Source organism: Zosterops lateralis (genome assembly GCF_965231275.1).
Source record: "Zosterops lateralis genome assembly, chromosome: 4".
Taxonomy (NCBI): Eukaryota; Metazoa; Chordata; class Aves; order Passeriformes; family Zosteropidae; genus Zosterops; species Zosterops lateralis.
In genome coordinates, this window is record NC_139765.1 from 64,700,360 (window position 1) to 64,714,829 (window position 14,470).

Sequence of the window (14,470 nt, forward strand, 5' to 3'; positions counted from 1 at the left end):
TATTCTTTTATTGTTGGTGGAAATCGGTACTTAAATGGAACGTGTCATTAGGCTCTTACTTTCAGACCTTTACATTTCTGAAAGCAGCAGAACAAATAAAAAAATAGTGGTTGCTGTAAATAGATAATACCTAGAACAATTACATTGTTCTTGATGTTTTGCTTTAATCACTAGTGAGCATATTCATCAAAAGTTTACTAGAATATTTGAAAACCTGTAGATCACAAATTATTTTGTGTTTGCAATTGTTCAAATCTTCTTATTCCCACTAAAGTTGGTTTCCTTCACCTGAATATATGCCAGCAATCCCCTCTAGCTGACTGTTCCCCCAGTTTTCCCAGTGAAGACAGAGAGAGACTCCATTGAAGCCACACAACTGTGACAGTGGAAATCCAAACTGGTGCAGAGGGGCCATCCTTCCACTGCACAGCTTCAGGAGGAGAGCAGAACATGCAGTGGAGAAAAAGTCCACAAGCCCAGACTCAGGTCACAGGGCAAAAGTTGATTTGATCTCACTTATCTGCTACAAACCCCAGAGATTTCTGCCATCTGCCCCTGTCATGAAGACCCTTCCTCACCTCTTGGAGAGCATTCAGTACACTTGATTTGTAGTTCAGCATTGGCATATCATCTTTTTCCATTGGAAATGTAAGCTCTGGTAATGTGTTTCATGTTATTAGTCAGCTCAAAAGCCCTCCAAAAATTGAATGAATGGGAAATAATTGTGCTGAGAGTTTCTAAGACTGCTACAGAAGATGAGTTTAAAAATGCATTTCATTTCCTGTTGTCTGTAGGTGCTTCATCTGATAAACAAACACTATGGAAGCCTCATCAAAGGGAATATTATAAGTTAAAGAGGATAATCAAGAAGAAAAAAATCCCCAGTGCCATATTTAAGAAATAAAATTCATTAATTGTATTTTAATATTCTAGGCCATAGGCACACCTATAACATATTAACTGGTCTTTGGATTGGATCACCAAAGTCATAGTCATTCCTGGTTTTAAATGTTGCTGCATCTCCCTTTCCACTGATGTTAGACAAGGCCTGATAAGATTACTCTCAGTAGCTACAGCTAGTTGTTGTCCTGTGGGAAATACCATTTTCAAGGGAAACTTTACCTGAGGTAGGTGTCCACCAGAAGATGGTGGATGCTCAAGGTGGTGGGGTAGGCAGCATCCATCCTAATTTCTGAATACCACAGGTACTTGCATGAGCACACAAGGCCTGTGCAAGCTGGTATCAAAAATTTCTCCAGCTGTGGTAATTCTGCCCTTTTGAACTTCTAAATTCCCTCTGTGCAGAGCACAAATGTTGAGTTCTCTAGAAATCCTCAAGGTGGAAAGTTCTTTCTGCTGATACATCCCCAGTGATGGAGATAATTCGCAAAAGACTCACTGAATAAAAACTTTACAATTACAATGTTCCTGCTCATTAATAAATTGCAAATAAATTTTGCAGTTAGGTAAATTCAACATTGACCTTTGCTCCAGAAGTCATTCTGGTATGCAGAGAAAAAAACAATTCTGAGTGACTAAGAAATGAGGCACTACCAGCTAAATTGCTCTGTGAATTACAGTGAGGGGGTGGCTAACAATCCATTCTTCAGATTAAATATTTTAACAATTACACTAAAGTTGGAAATGTCTCATTTCTCATCATATTTCCAGAGAATCTCAATCACAAAATTACACCCTCCCCCCAACCAAGTCTTTAACAGAAAACAGTTTACCACAATTTAAAATAAATTCTCCTTGCTAGTTGGAAAACTATGTAGATTGACTACAAAAAATGTGGAACAGAAATTTGCAGGTAGCCTTCTATGTCTCTGTCAGAAATGGTATTTTTTCATTTCAGCCCCAATGCTCACCTTATGACTCATTTTTTCATCATTTCTAAATATCCAAGTGACTTAAATTTCAAGAGAATGGTTGTGATCCATGAATGAAGAGAAAAGCATATAATTTTTTAAGGTGTTTAGAAATAGGGGATTGCATTCAAAAGGTTTCATGTCTAGGTCCCTTGCCTTCTTTTTGTGGTTAGAAAACTGTTGCCTAAGTGAACTGATGGCAATATACTGGTATTACAATGAGTTTAGGACTTTATTATTTGTTTAGGGCTTAAAAAGACTCACCTATGATGACTGGAAGCATTTAAAACCCCCCACTGAAAAACTACTTATTGCCTCTTAATACACTCTCATTGTCCATGCCGTTGTCATGAAATTTTACTGCCCTGGCACCCCCTCCTACTGTTCTTTCCCAAACCATTTGTAACAGACACTTTAGTTAAGGATGTGCAAATAATTTTCACAGAAAATAATAAAACACTGGAGGTTTAAAGAAGTTGCTGGTGAACTGGCAGTGACTAAGCAAACTGTTGAGGTCAACAGCAATCAGTGGGAATTCTACAATAGATTATGTATTGATAAGGTTTTACCCTCCTCAGGGAAGCAGTGCAGAATCAATACATTGGGAAATAGCTATTAAGACTTTCAACTGAACTGCAATTTAACGTGATTCCAGAACACTAAATAGCACCACAGAAGTTGTTATAGAAACAAATATATTTTAATATTTATAATACAGTATGCAAGCTTAATCTGCTAAGTTATAAGAAATCCATGGAAACCTGGAGGTTCAGGGTTGTCACTCCACTGCATTCTTGCTTCAAAAGCTCAGGGTTTTGCTTTATTTATTACCTCCAGTTGTACAGGCTCTGTGGGATGTAATCAAGAATTTCTGATTTCATCTAGTAGGGAAACTGATATTTCACATGTGTGAATCAAAATCTTCTGGAATACACATATTGTAGTGGTAATTAAAACACTTCAATTTTTTTTAACACAGGAGACCCTAAAAATAGCAAATTTAAAGCCAGGAAGAGTTTTTCAAAACATGGATTGATACACTACAAGCAGATTAGTGCTATTGATGAAAATTATTCTTTCCGTGGCTGGTTTGAGCTCAGTAAGGGATATTAAGGGAGTTGTAATGGCTCAATTCCTGTGCTAACCAGCAAACTCCCCTCTTAACTGATTTCAGGAAATCATTTTCAGCAAAAGAAGCTCTGGGTAAAGGTGGACATGTTCAGATGGTTCTGGATGGAGAATGATTTGCCATTTTTGTCTCTAGAGTGCATTAGACTTGGACACTCCAGGTTCCTGTGCAGGACTGAGGTGTGGATACAGGAGACAGACAATGGCACAATGAATTCAGTAACCCTTTTACTACCCACAGGGCTGAAAAAGCCCTTTGGGAGTGGTTACTTTGCCTCACCACTCTCATTGTTTGGTTTGATATGGTTTATTTGCCTTTATCCCTTGAAAATATAATACTAATGCTAAAAAAAGAGATATTGATACTGATTTACTTTCTTCTATTGCTAAGTATTTCACAACTCAGCAATGTTTCAGTAATGAATCTTTTATTAAAATATCTCTGGCCCTTTTCATCTTGTCACAAGGCAATTTGATATCTGGATGTGTCCAAAAATATATTTAAGTTATCTTAAATACATGTTCACAGAAGACAAGCTCTGAGTTACATTTTGATTAGGTAGATGATGTGGAGTTGGTGAGATCTGACATTTTTCCCTTCTGCAGAGTCATGGATACTATTTTGTACTGGTGTGTGACTGACAGCAGCTAACCTGGATGGACACAGAAGAAGAGGGAACTGTTGTAAAGCTTCTCCTCACACATCCCTTACTCTCTTCTGCTGAGGCTTTACATGGCATCAGACAGAATTATTTAGAACATGTTCACTCTCCAATTTACATCCCATATTTCACAAAACCTTAAAAAATGCCTTTGGTTAGATTTTAATGCTGATCTCTATTTCCATATAAACATGGGGATATTGCAACAGCTTGAGGGAGAAAAAAAAATACATATTCTTGGAAATATCCAGGAAAACAAGAACTTTTAGGCTCTTTAACCTTCCAGCTAAAAAAATTTGAACAAAATTTTGAACAGAATATTTCTGCAAAATTTTGAATTAAATTTTTCAACAAGTCCTAGTGTAGAATTACTCATAGAAGAGAAAAAAGCAAAGATCAGATCTCTGTAACTAAGACCTTGCCTTGAAACTGTTTCCTAGGACAAAAGCTCTGGAGTCCTAGAAGTTAAGTGTATCTTACTAATCACCTCCATATCACAGAGCTCAGGGTTAGCAGTAATCCTTTTGGACAATCCTGATTTTCAAGGAAAATTTTCAATTTTACCTCAGAAAGCTGTAGTGGTAAAATACAACTTTGTATCCTTCGGATAATAAATATTTCTCATGAGGATTAAAGTGCTCAGAGCGACAGTTTTTTAAACTATTGCCATGATATTAAGAGCTGTTAAGACTCAAAAGCATCCTTTACTTGCAATTAAGTTGATTCATAGTATCATAGATCTATTTGAATAGATTGCTATAAGAATTATATCATGTAAAGCCCTTTTTCTCAAGAAGAAATGAGTAGGTTCAGTACAACCTAGGGTTTGTAAATCTCAATATATGCTAGGGATAGGAAAGGAGGGAAAAAATAAATGACAGCTTGTATTTTAAGACATTTTAACACTTACTTTGTAAAATCTACACTGTTGCTTCATAAATCCTACACTTGATTGTCAAATGTCAGTGAAAATGCTCACCAGCACAAAACTTTTAAAGGCTACATGACAGTGGGATATTCGTGTTTTGAATGTTATCTGAGGAATTAACATGAGCAATATAAGCTATTAAGTATCACAAAGGGGCCTTCTCTCAGAATCACAGAATTTTTAAGGGTAGAAAAGACATCTAAGATGATCAAGTCCAACTGCCAGCCCAGTACCACCACCATGTTTACCACAAACCATGTCCTCAAGTGCCATTTCCACATTTTTCTTGAACACTTCCATGGATGACGACTCCACCATTTCCCTGGGCAGCCTGTTCCAATGCTTGACCACCCCTTCCATGAAGACATTTTTCCTAATATCTAATCTAAACCTCCCCTGGTGCAATTTGAGGTTATTTCCTCTTGTCTTGAGAAAATACACTCATTGCTTTCATTGGATCTCATGTAAAAATGTAATCTAAATCAAAACATAAGAATATATCAGGATATAACCTAAATCAATCAGTAAAAATGATAACTGATACAAGCAGCTGAAACCTTAGAGATTGGAAATACATAAAGTTTTTAAATAAAAAGTGGAAATGTGATGGTACACTACGATAAACTAGATTTCAATGTTGGCAAGCTTGAAAAGCAGACTATGCTATTTTTCTTCCTCTAATAAATGAAATATTCTAAGTATCAGATTCATAAAGTCCTGCTGATTTATTCAATAATTAATCACAGACTGTTGGGATTTTACTTACCATCTGAAAGTGAAAAAAAAATGTCAACAGGATAAAGAAATTATTTTCCTTCAACTACTAAAGGAAGGGACTTGAATTTGGATGTGATAAAGCTGGTAAGGGAAAATTAGACTAACTGTTTTCTTTTTTCTTTTTTTTTCCTTTTTTTTTAGTAATAATTAAATATAGATATTTTCAGTTATATTTCAAAAGTCAACCTGCAAAATTAATGCTGAATTGTAGAGGAAAGTTAATCTAATTTCATTATCAAATGGTGCTGATGAATACAGGTTCAACAGCACTTCAGCTGAATGCAGCTGGATTTTGAGTAATTCTGTATTTCCTATGGGAACCATCAGACAGTATGATTAAACTATCAATCATCTATAAAACTAGAGGCACATCTTATTTGACAGCTTACTTGATCTTGGTGCTGACTTAGTGGTCGAGAGTGTGACAACTTCTCTGGCAGCCTTCTGTCAAGGATGTGTCCATTCTCCAAACGAGGCTCTCTGGGCTTGTCAAACCAATCTGTTTCTTCCCGACGGAGGTGATAGGCTTTGAAAACCAAGGACAGGTCAAATGCTCTGGTCCAGTGCTGGGCAAAGGGCAAGAATGTGCATTGTGCATAGCAAACATGCAGAGTGGTTACTAATTGGCCATGCAGCTAAAGCAAAGTTAGAGGTGAGACTTGAGACATTGAACTTGAGTATTATTTAGCTGTGAGACAGCAAAGGGAGAAGATTCTGTTTATGCCAGAACCATGGATATTAAATACAGAAGAAATCGACCAAGTGCCGTAGCCACTTCCTCCTTCTGGCAGCTAAGAAATGCACTGCAGATTTCACATATCTCTAACATGTTTGTTGAAAAAAATTTAGTCATATTAGTTATTTTGCAGTAGACCAAGAAAAATAACCCAAACAAACTCAGAAAATCCAAATCAAAACCCAAAATAACCAACCCTCAAAATGCGGACTCCACTAATTTCCAAATTTCTGAACTGAATATTGTTCAAAATATTGTTGAAATAATCTAGAATTACATATAATAAAATTACAACCTCCCTATGAAATCGATAACAAATCAAATAAGATAGGAAACCAAGCTATGTAACTGAAATTCTAAGCAGAAGTATTACAGGTGTTCTTATTTTTAATTCCATCCCCCGATTTTGCAGTATGAACCTTTGTGTATGGATTTTTAATGTTCTTTCTGCAAAAAATTCTACACGACTAACATTCTGTTTGCAACAGTAAATGTTGTATTAGGCTCCTTTTGGGGATCAAATAATGTCATTCCACTGAAATCAGTTCTGCAAATGCATATATTTATGCTTACTGACTATGGGGTCAACTGACATAGAAGGGACTCCATTGGGATCAGAATCATATCCTGTTTTCTTTTCACTCTTGGCAATCAGTGTAAACCAAGGCATTGTTCAGGTAATGCAATGTAGAATGTAGGACAAGGTTGAATTTTATGCTTTATTAAGCAAGATAAATTTGGAAATCAAAGGAAGACAATGTTTGTTTCAGCAAAACCACCAGGAATTGCAAACCTTAAATAATATCAGTTTTTGCTATAGTAACAAGAGTGAATGCACATGACATAGAAAAGAATTTAAAAGGAAAAATGGTACTGTTAATAATCTTTCCTATTTAGTTGTGAAAGTAAACATTATCTATTTGGTTTAAGAAATTGTTTCACAACAATATTAATAGCAAAAAAGTAAGGTGTTTTTTCACTACTATTTTCTTAAAAATTTCCAAAATATGGAATTATATATATGCATGATCTTTTTGAAAATAATATATTGTATGTGGTAAAACCAACATTCTATATTATATTAACCCTTCAGAAAATTTTTAATCTTGCTTCAGATATTATGTAGTCTCTTCCTTCAAGACTGTGCACAAACTTAATCTAACATGAAATGGTTTGTTTAATATTATTTAGGTAAACATATATGAAGTACCAGAAACATTATTAGAGGTTGATGCTTATCTTGCTACTGATTAATTATTGATTAACTGCTATCAATACACCATTACAAACTAGCAGGCAAATATTTCATGCTTTACACATTTATGCCAGTGTGTAATGTGGTACCTGCAGAAAGCAGGCTCATCTATAACTCATCCTGACAGAACTTCTTTCTGAAGATTGCATGAAGAGCCTAATTTATATTTCTGACCCCAGATTCTAATGCTGGCTATCACAATCTGCATCATCATCTGAGCAGATGAAAGAATGATTTATTATTTTTTTTTTTCTCTCCTGCCTCTATTAAAATAACTTTTCCTGGGTTACTTCTCTTGAAAACTTAGAATTCCGTATTGCAGTTCAGACCACCCTAGCCTTTTTTTTTAATTTTTTTTTTAATCAAACTGTGATGAATGTGTGTACTTTATTGAAATTTAAGGGTTTATAAATGTATATGTATTCAGACACACACACACACATACCACTCACATGTACATACACACCCCAGTGATTTTGGCTTGCACAGCGGGGGTTTGTTACAGCTGGAAACCTGATAACAGCCAAGATGAACCACTGACAGTCTTAGAGAAGTCATCCTTTTATTCTAAGGCTAACAGATTGCAGCCAGATGGTTCTATCCACACAGATAACCAGGTGAGATTGAACCCCAGGCCATGAGATCCAAGAAACTCAATCAGAGAAGTAACAGTGATCACTCTAAATCCCACAGATGAAAAATTACAAGGAATTGGCTGTGTTGATATCTTGATGTCTTGATATCTCAATTTTAAACTTCTAAGCTCTGTTGAAGAATTGCCAAATTAGCATATAAGAGAATAAAACATATTTGAGGTAAGAAAAGGTACATTTTATACCTTCTATGAATATAAATAGCAAGGGCTATTTATATTCATAAAATTGAGTACTAACTTCAGTGTTTTTGAAAATTAGTATCTTCAGCATACTTAATAATGTGTAGAAAGTGGTAGCTGTGGGGTTTACAGAGATCTACCTGCTGGATCAGAATTTTCATGGTACTGGGAACCCTGAGAAAATTCTAGGTGTTTCAAGATCTCAAAATGCTTTTTATTTTCAATGAGCAGCTGTGCTTTTTCAACACTAATGCTGCTTTTTTAACCTGTTTGAAGTTTGGAATCCCAGTGTAAGCATACTTAGGTCCTGAAGCATGGTTTTAGGATTTGTTATAGTATGTGCTTAGTGAAAAACATAATGTTTGGACTCAAAGTCATATTTGCATTCTCTTCTAGTATTTGTTATGGGATGTCACTTATAAGAATGGATAGAAAGTCAAATATGTCTCTGAGTTTGAATCAAATAAAAAAAAATTAAATTTGACATTTTAACTAAAATTCATTTTTAAAAGTCTCTTAAGATGATAAATCAAGCTGTAGCATGAGAAGAATCTTCTGAAGCCAGTGCTTAAGACTGACTTATTTTAATGAAATCTCATCAAGACCATGCAGCATTTGCTTAAAATAAAGAGCAGCTGCAAAGCAAATTGCAATAAAAGTTGGATGAAATATGCCAGAATAGCAGCCCACTGTCAGGGCATCAGATCACTACAGAGAAGAGTGTAGTCCCTAAAAAAAGAAGGCCATAACTTTCTGTAGAAATGTAATTGCTTCTTTTGAACACTTTTTATCTTACATCCAAATTATATGACTTATTTTCAATATAGGTCACTTGCTACTAGACTGTATATTTGAAAATAATGTCATGAAGTGTTTTGGTTTCCCAAGAAACAGGCCATTTGTGAAGACAAATTTGATAGAAATTAGAAAAAGACTGCTGAAAGGGGTAGCCCTGAGTGACATGTCAATCTAATACAGAACATGTGAGTTGAATTAGAATACTCCTGAAAGGGTCTAACTAATCAGAGACTGATTTAAAACTGAAATCTGAAATATGTTCAAGTTGAAGTGTTACGTGTATGTGTGTCATACAAATATATAAGAGAAATATAAAGCACTGTAGGGCAAATATATAATTCCTTATGACATGTTCCTATGAGTTAGAATAGCCCAAATTGGATTTTTTTGGTCCAGGTTGGTTCTCCTTAGTTTTCAGGAGGAAAAGTCCTGTATCTTTCACAATGTGACTCTGGAATGACCCGTAAAAGTCACAAGCTGAGAGGAGACAAGATAGCATCTGCTTATTTAGAAAGAATAACATGAGTTGCAACTTAGAGAGTTCCTCTCAACTGCTTTCAGATTTAATTATAGGACTCTGTGTGCTAACAGTTGAAGGACAATAAAAACAGTTAAGCTTCTGATAAATATCAAAAAAGCTGATGACCCTGAATCTCTCCTGAAACATGGAGTTCATGAGGGGTTTAAAAATATCTAAGAAATATGAAGAGAAACTCACAGAACAAAGCCCTTAGTATGAAATATGAGAAAGGCAAATAGATAATTTTTTCTAATGCTTATGAAAGATTCAGCATGTGTAAAAAAACCAATAATGTGATAATGAACGGAGGTTAGTAGAAATGATAAAATAAACCATACTACTTCATAATCATGCAAATGTGTCTTTTGAGACAATCATTGCCATTTACAGACAATAGAGCGCATGCAAAGTCTCCTTTATTGTGCAGTAAATACACATAAGAAAAATTTAAGGGAGCGCATACAATTTTGAACATATTCATTTCATTTGCCTTCAAACTGTCTTTATGATTTTTAAACAATTTAGAATATATTAAGTCTGAACTGACTCAAACAAAACTGATACATAATTTGCAATTATTAAGTACTCAACATCAGCTTTAACATTCTGCTGTACTTATTCAGAAGAAGCATTTTTAATTGCACTATTTATAATACATCAGAAAGGTTCCTTTCATGAACTTAAGAGAGATAAACTCTTGTGCTTATTTGGCAGACGTGTATGGGGTGCATATAAAACCAGCTACACTGCATAACTCATCAACAGAAGTAAAATACTTTATGTAAGTTTATTGAAGGATGAGATTGTCTTGCACCATTCAAATGACAAATTATCTTACATAATCACAATTCTGGATGCACAGAAGTCCACATGACAGGATGCTTTCAACAAACCATATGTAGAATGTTATTTTGCTATCACGTTCAGCTCTATATGGTTCTAACATATAATATGTACTTAATGAACAGACTATTTCTATATAAAAACACAGATTTAAATTGGTGCATCGGGAGATGGAATTATAACTTTTTGCATTCTATCATGAAATTTCATGCACATAAAATTACTGGAGTTTTTTAGAGATTTGGGAGGCTATTTCCAAATCCCAACAAAAACTATTTCAAATAAGTTCAATGATTCACGGTCACTGAAGAGAGCTGCACATAAAGACTGATGGCAGAGTCTGTATTGTACATGGAATGTTCTACACAGTATCATTGAAAAGCAGACATAAACAAGTGAAAAAGAAAATGCACAAGCAAACCAAAAGGAAAGCAAATCAACAACAATATAGTAGCATGCTATAGCTTAACACCATCCAGGAACTGTTAGGGTAAAATAAAAAAATATCAAATAAGACAAAACAAATCAACCCCCAAAAATGTAGATACACAGAAGATGCACCAAGGAACAGAAAAAGAACAAGTCTTTGAAGTGTAACAAAAATCAGACACATGCATAGAAATGAGGATTTGCGTTGTGATAGTAAGATACCAGTCTGAGGCCTAATTTACCTTCACTGTCTGACATGGCATGCTGGAAGTCATCCATGATGAAGGCTATATCTCGATCATAGCCTCGAGTCCGTGACTCCTCCCTCATATGCTGCTGGACCTCAGGTAAAGAATGGCTCGATCCAAACTGGTCCCTGGTATCTGCAGATATTGGTGGCAAGGGTCCAGCTGCTGCTCTTGCCATTCCCATTGGCTGTCCAACAGGACTTAGTGGGCTCTCCTCCTCTGAGTTTTGCGCTACTATTGGGATCCTTCCCCTGCTTTGGCTAATAGGTAGACTGGTGGGTTTGGTTCTTCCAGAAGGTGCTGCATGGCTAAAGGAAACATCTAAAGGTTCAGTTTCTTGGGCTTTCAGTCTTAAAGAAGAACTGGAAGAATCCCTTTTCAATGACAAATCGAGCCCATACACTGAAGAGGGCCTAGATGAGGGCCTAGACCTACTACCACTGCTATAAGACTTGTCTGCTTCATCTTGTAGTGCAGATCTCATTGTTGGACCTAGTGCAGTCCCAAGGCCTGCTCCAATGGATGACGTCAGTGGTGGCCCCATGTACTTCTGTTGGTCACTGATGTTTTTTCTAAGGCCATAAGTGATATCATCCTGAAGAAGCCTTGCCCTAGTGGTAATTCCCCCAAGTGTTGACGTGCTAGAAGTCATATAGCTTGAATAGTCAGGCTCAAGGTCTCTGCTTTCTTGGATAGGTGAAAACTTTGTTAGTTTGGGATCTATCAAGGCTTTCTTGTGTTTTGACTGCTTCTGGTAAAGGAGGGCTGCTGGCAGCTGCTTAGCAGCCTGTTTCTCAAGAGTAAGCCTACCTATGCTGTATTTCTCAGATTTTGGAAAATGCCTGTAGCTGCCCTCTCCATGGTAATACTGTGACAGGCCAGCCAGATGGTCGAGACTTTCTGCACCTCTACGGAACTCTTGCTTTATCTGATGTTTCAGAAGTTTGAGCTCATAAGGGTCCTCCATTGGGTCTTCATCAGCTTTAACATAGGAATGTAACCTAGAGGAAGTCTGCAGTGGTGCTAGGAAGTCTGACACTTCTTGTGCTCTCCTGGCCTCAGTTGTGCGAAGAAGTCGATCTGTTTTGGTTAGATCTTTCTCATGGAGGCTAAAAGTGGAACCAAGAGTTCCTGTTCCTTTAGTAAGTTCTCCTATATCATCAATCAGCACATAATTTCGGGGTGTGTGGTGGTGGTCTATATCTGCATAGAATGAATCTGCAGATATGCTGGATATAGGGCTGCTTGCTATGCTGTTTCTCTCATCTAGTCCTATCCTTAAGTCCAAGGTAGAGTATTTACTGCCCAGCTGGGAAACTGCATAACTATTGTCAGTTGAAACTGGTGCTATCATGAGAGGCTGATTGCGAATTACATCATAGTTTGTTGTTATCTTAGGCTCCAAATATAATGTGGTCTGTCTTGGCTTTGGCTGTATCACCATCATCTGTGATGGGAGTTGGTATGATGGCTGTTGAGATGGTGGAGGTTGAGCCTGTGGGGTATAGGACATGGTAGCTCCTGTTTGGAATGCTGACTGGGTCTGATAGGGTGAAACCTGCTGGTGATACAAAGGCTGCTGTTGTTGGTAATGTGACTGCTGTGTGAACTGAGTTGGTGCTTGAGTTGGCAGGGCAGGAGATGAATACTGATATTGAGCATATGGGCTTGTAGCAGGGGCAAACTGTGTTTCTGGCTGGGTTTGTGGTGGCATAAACTGGTTAAATTCTGTCTGGGGTGCGGTACGTGGTCTTTCCAAGCCATGCTGAGTTTCTATTCTGGTTGACCTGGTATTATTAACTTCACTGTCTGACATATAATCACGTTCTTCTGCTACTCCTTGGAGATAGGCACGCTCTCTCTTTTCTCTTTCTTTTAGTAGGGCTTCTTTTCTCCTATTAATGCCCATTTCCAAGTATCTCAACTTGGCATCTATTTCTTTTTCCTCCTCATCTAGCTCTGCTTGCTTCTTCCTAAGCTTGGCTGATTCCCGTTCGACCAGATCCAATTCCCTGTCTATATCCTGAAGAATTTTGGCTCTGGCCATAGTGGTGGTCCTACAAATCCTTCTCCGTGAAACCGATCCCACAGAAGTATATGGGGACTGAGTTCCTGCTGTTGCTTCCTCTGGAGGTGGATTGGGCAGAGTCCTCTTCACCTTCTTTTGAGTGCTGGATGGAGTCGAACCTTTGGACTGCAATAGAAGAAAAGAGACTGAATCACTATTGTGGAGAGAAATTAAACACAAGTTATCTAATTTTTTTCAGGGTATGGCTTTTTAACTTAACCACATACTTTCCTTAAGACAGAGAAAATTTTGTATCTGTGATTAGGCAGAAGAAAATAGAAAGGAAAATGGGTATCAGTCTGATAAAGATGAGCAATCTAATACAAAAATAAGGCTGACAGTCACTAGGACCGTGTTTAGCCTAAAACTAAAAAATCTACCCTGTATTCTTAAAATTGAATCAATGATAATTTATTTTTTTTTAATTTATGCATACTTAGACATAAACATATTCAATGCGTATTTGTGTGGGAAGGGAATATATATACAAATACACCTCCTTTTTATATTATATTTAATTTGATAAAAAATCTGTGTAATTATAAATGGACTTATATACACATTCATACATAAGTTTGTATATAATCTGTACAGTCAAATAGATGACTCTGAGCCAGACACTGAATGCATACCCATAAGCTATAATTTTTACTGAAATCCAGAAAAAAAAAAAAAAAACCAAAGCAGAACTTTCTAGTGACAAGACAGGTAGTTCTTACATGATCTTGTAAGTTTTGCCTCATATTTGATGTTATATTTTTTTTTTTATTTTTTATGGGACTTTCTTTTCCCTTACAAAACTGATATAAGCTTTCTTCAGTTCACTGAAGACTTTGATAAATGAAATTTGTTCCAGTTAGAAAGCTTCAGTTTAAACTTTAAAAAAAAACCCTTAAGGAGTATAAAATTATAACCATTTAATTCTGTCCAGATGTCCAAACTTCCCCACAGTTAATGACAGAAGAGTGATTCATCTTGATGTAGAACTATCTACCTTAGATTCATAAGTAATTTTTTTGATGTGCCAATCTTTTAATCAGCTAGAAAAGTAGACAATGCAATTCAATTTGCATCCTAAAGTACTAATTTTTTGATTTTTTTTTTTTTTAATTTTGAAGTTTAGGCTCCCATGCAGTGTATACAGATTAAGAAGTGGGACCTGAATGATTTTGAAATTGTATCCTATATCCCTAACAGCTTCTTGCTAATTTTGCCTTAGCAAAAGAAAAGAGAATGTGATCTACACACATACACTGAAACAGAAGAAAAATCATCTCAACCTTCACAGAATGCAGACATGCTAATACCAACATATGGAAACATTTTAGCCCAGTTTAATACAGGAAGAATAAAACCAATATTGATCAAATTG

General features: G+C 36.2%; 1 protein-coding gene across 1 annotated transcript in view; it reads right to left on the bottom strand.

The window, feature by feature from the left end:
- The window catches only part of PCLO (piccolo presynaptic cytomatrix protein), a gene marked incomplete at its 5' end in the record, with an annotated part of 328,275 nt that overhangs the window by 124,087 nt on the left and 189,718 nt on the right, over nt 1–14,470 (bottom strand). Inside the window, 2 exons of the mRNA XM_083859465.1 lie at nt 5,744–5,892; nt 11,025–13,224. Of these exons, the coding sequence (XP_083715591.1) occupies nt 5,744–5,892; nt 11,025–13,224 (2,349 nt within the window). The remainder of the gene's footprint in view (nt 1–5,743; nt 5,893–11,024; nt 13,225–14,470) is intronic.